General features: G+C 34.1%; 1 protein-coding gene across 2 annotated transcripts; it reads left to right on the plus strand.

Moving 5' to 3' along the window:
• The first annotated feature begins 6,417 nt into the window (after nt 1–6,417).
• Nucleotides 6,418–10,752, plus strand: LOC120117348 (transcription factor bHLH155-like). 2 transcript variants are annotated; one of them, XM_039137633.1, is made up of 9 exons: nt 6,418–6,815; nt 7,150–7,239; nt 7,323–7,449; nt 7,529–7,588; nt 7,707–9,215; nt 9,447–9,548; nt 9,653–9,790; nt 9,878–10,003; nt 10,093–10,752. In XM_039137633.1, exons 1-9 carry the CDS (start codon nt 6,721–6,723, stop codon nt 10,282–10,284), a joined length of 2,439 nt encoding a protein of 812 aa, XP_038993564.1. In that variant the 5' UTR covers nt 6,418–6,720; the 3' UTR covers nt 10,285–10,752. The 2 variants fall into 2 exon arrangements, with proteins under 2 accessions (XP_038993564.1, XP_038993563.1); XM_039137632.1 differs by having other exon boundaries at nt 6,420–6,815; nt 9,444–9,548; nt 10,093–10,751.
• The last annotated feature ends 357 nt before the right edge of the window (nt 10,753–11,109 follow it).

Genomic DNA, 11,109 nt, shown 5'->3' on the forward strand with positions numbered 1-11,109 from the left:
TCTTCTCGAAACCTAGAGTATATGATGGTAAAGTGATGGACTGACTTCTCTCGTAGCAGAAATAAAGGAAAGAAAGCAAGGTAGAAGTAAAATTTCTAAATGTCATGGCAAATTAAGAAACCTTGCATAGAAATTTTTTAAGTTTGTTAAGCATGGACTAGATACAACACGCACACAAAGAATCTTGCCCTAGGGGACAATACTAGATTTCTCAAACCTAGTCTAGTATGTTGAAGCCATATGTGCTGAGGGCTGAAATTTTATCCCATAAGACTATTCTGCTTCTGAACTTGTCATGGTATTTTTGTTTTGCTTATTACTATCCATTGCTTAAGGACAAGCAATAGCTTAAGTTTGGGGGTGTGATAACTCCGTAAAAGGTCACATTTTGGGAACTTTTCACTTAAGTTTTTGAATGTTTAAGAGCTCATTTAGGACCATGTAGATGTATTTAGAAGCATTTAGTTATATGTGGTAAATTCGGTTTGCCGCAACATTTTAATTTGTCATCAGTGCTACCTTATGGGGAAGGTGTTTGTCTAATGATGTGCAGGAATTGAAAGCAAGGGAAAAGAGGAAATGAAATACTGTGACATAAGGAGATTGCTGAGCAAAATGTAATTGCCAAGTTCTACTGGCATTTCGAAAGCGCTTTAAGTGCGAGAAGACATTTTTGAAGCCAGCTGTCTCCGATTTCCCGAGAGCTCTGCCCGAGAAATCCACCTCGAAGATCCGCCTGGAGGGATCAACACTGCAACCGTCGATCATGCTGATGACGCCGTCTGACCCTGCAGATCTTGTTTGTCCTTGGGCTCCTACAACGGGATTATGTCGGGTCACTCAGCCAGCTACCCAGGCTGTATCATAGCCTGTTCAGCCCGACTCCCAAGTAACTTAACCATGGTTTTGGGGTTTCCTTGGAAAGTCAACACCAAGTCCTAGGATTAGTTTCCCCTATAAATAGAGGATAAAGCCATATTGTTGAGGACTTTGGTTCCATCCAGATTTGAGCTTAAAGAGTTAGAGAGAGAATGTCTCATCTTTCTCCGGCAATCCTACTTGTCGTGGTATTTCTCCTTGACAAGCTTGAGGGAGTGGCGTTCTAGACATCCGAGAGGAACTAGTTCGTTGGGGGTAGTTCGTGGTGGCCGAGAAAAGCTCCGACAGTGCACGTCGAAGGCGTTTTCTCCTTCCCTTAGTTCTTTGCTTTCATATTTTGTTATTGGGTTGTAAGGAACAGATGAAACTTGCTTTGTGCTTTTTTATTTCGAACGCCACCATGAACTAAACCTATTTGGTGGGAGTTCACTTGGATGTTTAAGTTTTATTTCAATGAATGGTTGCTTTTCTATGTTATATTCTGTTTTATTTATGAGACTTAGTGCCTTAAGGTTGTAGGAGCTACGAGAGTAGCCATTCCTTAAGAGATTCTTTGGGTTCGAGAGAATACCAAAATAACACATCCTTAGTGTTCGAGAGAAACTAGGGAGGAACTACATAAACAAGAGCTTCTTGGTAGTAACTAGGCCTAATCCACCTTAGAGATAAGTCTAGGATTTCATTAGACTAATAAGAGTTGTGCATGAACGATAGGTTAGATGTCAATGCTGCTGCAAAAAGGTATTGCCGAGACATATCCTGCTATCTGGACCAATAGGATCACTGCAGGGGTTTATTCCAATCGGTTTTGCCAGGGCATCTTTAATTTGTCAAGTCTCTTACTAGAGATAGCATAGGGCACCTTAGTATACTCTGTCGAGCAGAAGAGGCATAGAGATAAGATCATTCCAAGAAGTAAACTTAGGTTTTCCAGAGTGACTCCTACCACTCATTCCCAAAGTAGCTTGTCGTGTGAGAAAGACAAAGTCCTATTAATCAAATCGTATATTTATATTTTATTTTGCTTTAACATTTCCATCCACTTTGCCACGACATATCCATTTGCTACCATACCACCATTCCATTTCCATAACATCCATCTCATTTTGCCACAACATTATCATTTGTACATACCATCACTAACTTTACTTAAGTGACAAAGTAAAGCGCTTTGGTAGAACTTATTCGACTTCCTCCAATCCCTGTGGAGACGATACTCACTTATCACTATATTACTTGTTCGATTGTGTATACTTGCACACATATCCGCACTCATTTTATAGTACTCACAAGAGCAGACACAAAGGTAAGTTTTATGATTAGTTGATTATTTGTTGATTTTAAGAGTGAGTTTTGATCCTTAGGTGATACTTAAGCTTAAGGAAAGCTTAAGTTGTCTTATAATCAAAAGATGAATAAGTTATGAGAGATTAAAGATAAGAAGTTTCTAAATGAATTTCTGAAAAAGAGTTGATAAAGGAATTTGGAGATGGAATTTGACTTGTTATCAACTTAATTAAGAGATATGCAGTGATAAACTTGGATTTAGAACATCTTGGAAAATTGGTGTGATTATTGAATTCTATATGGATAATAGGATTTTGAGATTCAAGATGTGATAAATGAGTATAAATTGGTTTAAGAATATATATGTGAGTTAGGAACATGAAAGGGGGAGGAAACATGAAGTGTTGAAGCTGAAAAGAGTGAATTTTCGTGCTTAAAATAAAATTTTTGGGCAAGGTGTATTGGTACACATTCAATATGTACCGATACACTCTTAAATGAAGAAAAATCGAATTCAATAAGTGTATCGATACACAGGAAGTGTATCAATGCACCCCTTAAAATGAAAACATCGAATGTAATTTATGTACCGATACATATGTAGTGTACCGGTACATCAGTTAAGGAATGTATCGATACACTAGAGTGTACCGGTACATACGTTAAACAAGAAATGAAAGTATCATTTCCTTTAGTTTAAGAAAAGTAAGATTATAATATATCAGTGAGAATATTGATATGGATCTATGCATTATAGATATAAAATGTAATCATGTTCCGGAACCATCGAAGAATTAGAATCGATCAAAGTAATTAAGGCTAAGGTGAGTGCAATTTAATTTGTATTTATGTTATTGATCAAACATTGGCTTGCGATGAGCTAGTGATGGAGTTACTATGGTAAAAAGTAACTTCTAAAATGTTATGTGATTCTTATGTGTGCATGAATACATAGAAATTGGTATATGTTATTATATGTGACATGATTTACATGCTTACATGAATATGCAATATGTGATATATGTTATATGATATGAGATAGATAGTTACACATACATGTGATATGTGACAGAAGAGAAGAAATATGTGATCATAAGAGCAATGATATGAATCATAATGATAGTGCCCATGTTCTGTGATATGAGAGCTAGGGGTATAGTTGGCATGCCAAGAGTCGATGGTTACCTATGTTCTTCGAGACATATGGACTGATTATCTAGGTTATTTGGAACCTATTGACTGGTCATTCAGAACATTTATACGAGCTATGGTGACAACATAATTGTGCACAACCTCAATGAACTCACATACCTTAAGTTCTCAATAATGTACATAGGCAATTCGAAGATAAATTGAAGTGAAAATGGCATAAGAAGATATGTTTTATATGTGCATAACATGATCATATATAATATAGTGTAATAGATACATGCAAGTTGAACTGTTATGATCAAATGGTAAGAATTCATGTTTCATGAATTCATTATTATTATATGTTATCAAGTTATTATTCTTTACACTAGAGTACACGTTACATGATTGAATTAATAGATTGTATGTTTGTATTTATAAGAAATGCATCATATTATGTCTTTTTTATGCCTCACTAAGTCTATGACTTAGCGTGTAAGTGATTTACACGTAGGTACTGAGAAACAAGAGGATCAAAGCTAAGTTCAAAGGAACAACACATCTCCGCTCAAAGATCAAATCAGAAGTAAATTACACAGTATGTCTTGTTTATGTGATAAATAGGTTGGAATGTAAATAAAGTCGTTAAATTAAGTATGTATGCTCTGATCGAGTTTTATAATGTTTTAAACGTATTTATGTAAATGGTAACTTTATAGTGATGAAAGGTTAAATTTTTATGAGTTTTATATATGTTAGATTGAAATTATTGTAGCAGTGCATCGATACACATTTTAAATTCGATGTTTTTGTGCATCGGTACACTGTTCACGGTACTGTAGCAATGCATCGGTACACTGTTCATGGTACTGTTCACTGTACTATTTACACAATATCGATACTATTCATACAGTACAATACTATTCATAAAAAACATTATTTGCCTTAAATTTGTTAGAACGAAACATAATTTAATAGTAATTATCGTATTTTCTTAATATAAGTCCAAGTGTTCTATTATTTAGTAAGAATATTGTTTTAAGAAGTCAATGTGACATCTTAGACTCGTATCCGGGTCAGGTATGGGTTGGGGGTGTTATAGTTATAGTCGAGACATCTAAAATGATAACGTTAGACACCTGGATTGATAAAAAAAATTAGACATCACTTTAAGAAAAACGGTATAGTTTGAACACTAATTTTTATATTAAGCCATAATAAAGCTTAATATTATAGCAACAATACAAGTTCAATTGTCATAACCCATCCAGTGACATCAATGGTAAAATAAAATATTATTTTTCATAGAGATTTTAAGTTTGAATAGATGCGTAACAATAATAAAAAAATCTAGAGTAAACTATTCAGATAATAAATTATTATTATTAGTATAAAAAGGCTCAATTTTCATATATGAATTATTATTCAATATATTAGTAGTGATTTTTTTAATTTCTCAAATAATATTTAAAAATCTCTTATACCAGTTTCCACGTAACAACAATAAATAATATTATTCATATTTCTCTCTCTCCACACAAATAGCGTTATTTGAAATGGAGTTATAAAAAAAACTGCTTTTAAGAACTAAAAATATGATGAAAATATATCAAAATGTTGTTTCTTTTAAAATAAAGGAGAAATATGGGAGAGAAAATAGAGATAGATGTATCTATATTTTTTTTTATTTTGATGAGTACATGAACTCCATATGTATAGGGGGTGAGAAATACTCTCTAATAATTATAATACATGTGAAGAGTCAAGTCATTTGACATTTCATCTTCTAAATATTTTCTTTAAATTAGATACAGAAATGGACCTAAAGCATAAATTTTAGGGAAAATTAAACTTTAGTACCTCGATTATTATTTTTATTCCGTTTTGATCATCTAATTATTTTTTTTCAAAATCATATATAATGTTACGTTTTAGTTTCATTTTGGTCACACACCATTAAAAAATTAACAGAACTGTTGACGTGATATTTTTTTTAAATTTTTTTCATGATAATGTGGTATTACCTCATGGTGACACATCAATATCGTCGTTAATTTTATGATGGCAGGATACCAAAATAAAATCAAAACGTAATATTATGTATAATTTTAAAACATAGTTAAGTGACCAAAACAAAACAAAACAAAAGTGATAGTTAGAATACTAAACGTATAGTTTACCCTAAATTCTAATATCTCTTAATTTATCTTTATTTGACAAAAATTTTAAAATATTTGAATTCACTTACAATTTAAATCTATATCAAAAAATTTTAATATGGTTTTTTATTTTTAAAATTTTAATTAAAGAGATGTAATGGAGTTTTTAACTATATCATTAACTTATTAAATAATTATTATTTACATAAGTTCATATAAAACATAAAAAATAAATTCAAGAGGGATTTCCTTTTTTTTTTTACCCTCAGGAGACAAATGAAAAAAAAAGAAAAAGCAAAGCGACCGAACCTGGAAAATATAAGACAAATATGATGTTTAAATGACTAAATGCCCAGTCAGGGACGTCACCATTATTCTCGTATAAGTTTAATTTTTTTTTAAAGATATACATGTATATATTAATAATAATTTTTTTATATAAAATATATATAAATAAAATTTTAAGATAAATATAATTAATAAAATAAACAATTAACATAAAAAAAAATTTTTTAGATTTGGCATGTACCTACATGAAATAAACGTATGCTCACCATTGTTGCCATCATCTATGGAATGTAAATATCAGTTTTACTTCTTGTCCGAAACAAAGAAAAAAAAAACTGTTACGTGATTTTGATTAAATAGTATATTATTTTTTATTAAGATTTTAAGTTGGAATAGTTATATTTATAGGTATACGCTCACACATTATGAATGAGAAATCATTTCAAACTCAAAAGAAAACAAACTATTTTTTCTGTAAATTTATTATGAGATAAAAGAAACAAAGAAAGAAAAAGAGAGATGAAAGTGAGACAAAGTTAAAAACCATTGCCGCCCATCGTTCTTTTCCCTTTTGTTTCATAAAATCATAAGCTATTTACTTTGCTTTCTCTCTCTATATTGTGTTATTTATTTATATATTGAACTCTTCATCTTGATTTTCTCTCACCGACCACTTTCTGTTTCCATTCCGCCTAGTCTCGGAAGAGAGAAACAAAAGACTAACAAAAAACTTATTCTTTTGTATCCTTTACCTCTTGTTTCTCATAAGTTTTCTGGGTATTTCCTTTGGGTTTGTTTTGTGTTTCTGTTGCAAGAAAAAGAAGAAGAGAGGCAGTGAGTAGCTGTAGTTTAACTGGAGTTTAAGCTTGGGTTTTTAATTTTCTCAAGTGGACTGAAGTCGTTTATTGTGGTTCAAGGAAATGAGTTTTGGATCGTGAAGTCACCAAGTTTACACCTTTTTCTTCTTCTTCTGAAAATGGGTTCAGCGTTAAAGCAAACATTGAAGAATCTTTGTTGTAGTAATGGGTGGTCTTATGGTGTTTTTTGGCGCTTTGATCACAGAAATTCCATGTAAAGTTTCCTGTTTCTTTTGTTTGTTTGCTTGTTTTTGTAATATTTGCTTCATCTTTGTTTTGTTTCCTGTGTCGTTTGCTTGCTTCTTCCAATTTTTTTTAGTGGCTTTTAGTTTGTTTCAAGATCTGCTTTCTTTGCTATAATCTCTACTGCTACTACTACAACCAACTTTTTCTTAGTTGCAGATTCTTTAACTTTCTTTTGTTTCAGCATGTTTTAGTTAAAGTCTGCATGCATGTTTCAATTCAGAAAACAAGTTTTCTTTGCTTATAGAAATGGTGATCTTCCACCCTTCTCTAATTATAGATTTTCAATCTTGGAATTTTAACAGGTTGTTAACAATGGAAGATGCCTACTATGAACAGAAAATTGGTCCATTAATTGACAACATGCATCTAAAATTCCACATCCTTGGTGAAGGGTAATCATCTTCCCCAGAATTTGTGTTTTCCTATTAACTCAAGATCTCTAATAGGGCCAACCTTTTTGTTTTCTCTACTTCAGAATAATTGGCCAAGCTGCTTTCACTGGAAAACATCAATGGATTTTCTCAGACCAATTTTCATCTGGTAATGAAAATATATTCCAGGATGAATCTGAGTTACAAGACCAATTTTCATCTGGGATCAAGGTACCTCTCAATTTACCCTATTTATCTTAGAATCTTTGTGTATAACCTGTATTTATTTACAATCAAACATGATCTGCAGACAATTGCAGTAGTTTCTGTAGGAAGATGGGGAGTGGTTCAGTTTGGATCCCCAAAGAAGGTTAGTACATATAAAAATGGTTGATATTTAATTTCTTCTTATGAGAACCATACTTGATAAATTAATGTGTAAGTGGAGTTGCTGAAGAATGCTAGTTGTTCTTTTGCTGTTCTTGCAGATTTTTGAGAGGTTGGAATTTTTGACTGAAACGGAGAAGTTGTTTCATGACATGACAAGTTGTCATTGGCGTATGCCTTTCGAAATCGAAACTTGTAATCCTGATGGATTGTTTGCTTCCCTCACATCTGGTGGAAGATTTTGCAATGAGAATGTGACAACTGAACAAGGCGGGGCCTGCTCTAGAGAGCCAACGGGATGGTCACGTTCCTTCCAAAATCTCACTGAATCCTTCCGCTTTGTGCATGGGGTTCAAAACAAGAATATGAACTTTGATAAGAATTCTCGTATTAACTGCCTGGCTGCTAATACCCCTTGCGCTAGTCCTTGGGACAGGGAGGATTCAATTTTGACATTAAATGAGACGTCATATCCGACTGAAAGGGGTGTGTGGGATCCTTCAATTGCACTTCCTAAAATGGGTAATGGTCTTGAACTTGGTGGAAATACAGAACAAAATTTACAGGGTGGTTCCGCATTTACATCATTTTATAGCACAGGAGAATTGGTTGATGCAGATTCGCATAATCTAGATAAATTCGGCGAAACAGAACAGAAACAGCATTCTTTTGACACCAACACTGGACTTCTGGATAGTGTAATTAGCCTACAGAGAAGAACAGAGGATTTTAACCTAGCTGACTTTACAACAGATCTCTCCAGCTCCTTTACAATGGACGATCTCTTTCAGTGGTTTTCTCCTTCACCCCAGCAACACATTCAGGAAGCAGGAGCTACAATGAGTGATCCTTCATGTTCTGTAGGGGTTATCTCTATGCCATCCATTCAGATAGGAGGTGATGCAATTATCGACAATCCAGTCAGACAAGCAGCTAATTCATCGCAAAGCTCCGTCATCGATGCATTCATATCTAATATAGAGAAATCTTCAACTGTTCATGGTAATGGAAAAGATCTGTTTAGTGATATTGGAATGGATTTCAAATTTCGAAAAGCGGGGGAGTCCTCAGAAGATGTCATTATGCCTTTATTGCATGGTGATAACTCGGCTTTTACTTCTGGAATTTCATCATTGACATCAGAATTGGATGTTCATTCCATGACTGGCAAGAGAAAAGGATTATTCTCTGAACTTGGGCTTGAAGAGCTTCTAGGTTGTGTTAGTAATTCTTCTTATGTTACCAAATCTAGTGTTGAGGATCAATTTTCCACTATTAAAAGAAGGAAAACCGGAAGTTCTTCGTCTAATTTTCATCAAGGTCAGCTTGAAGGCCTTACTTGCTCAGGTGGGAGCATGAATCTGGTGCAGCATTCACATACCTGGGACAATAGTAATAATACTATTTTCAAAAAAGAAGTTCACCTAAAATCACAAGTAGGTCTATGGATTGATGATAGCTATAGTGTAAATGCTGTTGCTGCAACTTCAAAGAAGCCCACCAGGAAAAGAGCTAAACCTGGTGAAAGTACTCGACCGAGGCCCAAAGACCGTCAGCTGATCCAAGATCGTATCAAAGAGCTCAGAGGGATTATCCCTCATAGTGGAAAGGTACTAATGATGAGTCTTTACTGGTAAAAATTAGGCTTTCTGTTATCTGGAGAATTCTGTAAGGCACATATATTTTGTTTACTTTACAAGATCGATATTGTTGTTCTATTTGTAAGCATTATCGTCTAAAGTAATTTCTCGTTACAATGAAGCATCTACTTCATTGAAAAACTGGCTTACATTATTTTCATGATGCAGCAGTTGGCTTACACTATTTTCATAATGCAGCAGTTGAGCATTGATCATTTATTGGAGAGGACCATCAAATACCTGCTTTTCTTGCAAGGCGTGACAAAATACGCAGACAGGATTAAACAAGCTGATGAACCAAAGGTAACAATTTTTTGTTCATTCCAATGAAATATGATACTGAAGAAGCTCAGGGTTTGGTCATTGCAATTCACATTAAATGCATTAACAATTTGCTTGAACTTCAGCTTATTGGCCAGAAGAATGGAAAGCTTCAAAAACACAATACAATGAATGGTGATGCTACATGGGCATTTGAAGTTGGGGCTCAGAGTATCCCTATTGTAGTCAAAAACCTAAATCCACCTGGCCAAATTCTTATAGAGGTATGAAAAGGCACATAGTCTTCTCAAGGTGGTTAATTGAATGATGCTGATGCTTTTGTTGAGCCTTTTATCCTTTCTTCGATACAGATGCTCTGTGAAGATCAAGGATTCTTACTTGAGATAGCTGAAGTCATCAGGGGCTTTCCATTGAATATCTTGAAGGGAGTAATGGAGCTCCAAGAAGATAAGATATGGGCACGATTCATTGTTGAGGTAAAATGCCAGAGTTAAGACTTGAAAGCAATGTACTGAGACAACTAAAATATGAGTTCAAGGAACTGATCCTAAATTGAATATGACAGGCGGACAAGCATGTCGAAAGGCAAGGTATAATTTGGTCTCTTCTCCCGCTTCTGCAGAAAAAGGAGAGCAGTGGGATTGATTCTTCTGCAACTCAGCCATGTGGCGACATGGATGGTGGAGTTTCCCTATTAAACAGTTACCAGCAACCTTTCCTGCTGCCTACTGTAAGCCTTGCTGAGACACTTCAATAATTTGATACCTTGAGCATTCACATCTGAAGGACCTGCTGCAATTGGTGTTGTGGAAATGAAGAGCCGAAACTGAAGATAGAGGATGTTTCTCATTCCAGTTTCCACTGTCTTAGACACAGAAGTACAAGATTGATAGGCTAGGAAATACAATCTCAAAGGAGTGGCAAGTGATTTGTTTGCTGCCTTATACAGTTTCGGAAAAGAGACGTGAAACTCCGGCGGTACAAGGAACCAAAACCTGATAGAAACTGGTCTCATAATAGCCGATTTGGTCTGCATGTGTGGCCGGTAACTGATGAACATTAAACTGTATTTCTTAGTTTTTCAATTTTTGCATGCCTGCTCCAGCAATAAATTTGTTTATAACCCAAAGCAGACGATATAGTTGTAGGCTAACAGTTAATTGTTTCTTCTTCATCCGTTTGTTTTTTGATTAGCACAATAGTCAATAGAATCAGCTTGCTTAAATGTTGCATCTCCCAGGCAGTTCTGTTAGACCACTGAAATATATACTCCTTTTTGGTAAAAACAAGCCTTAATAAAAGAATAAGGCTCTCTTATACTATTGAGTTCGTTTAATGAGTTCTGTATTTTGCCACTGGAACATCAATGGAAAATAACACACGCTTTTACCAATTGATAATGAACTCATACATATCCTGTAGACGTAGTTGCTTGAACATAGAACATTTATGAAAAATAATATTCTTTTATCACTGAGATCACTTAATGAATTTTGTATTTCAATTTTGTATTTCAATTATTAAATCTTCCATTAGGTCGCAACTTCCAATTATCATGAAAAGAAAAAACAAATTATACGGT

Source organism: Hibiscus syriacus, unplaced genomic scaffold (assembly GCF_006381635.1).
Source record: "Hibiscus syriacus cultivar Baekdansim isolate YM2019G1 unplaced genomic scaffold, ASM638163v2 tig00110319_pilon, whole genome shotgun sequence".
Taxonomy (NCBI): Eukaryota; Viridiplantae; Streptophyta; class Magnoliopsida; order Malvales; family Malvaceae; genus Hibiscus; species Hibiscus syriacus.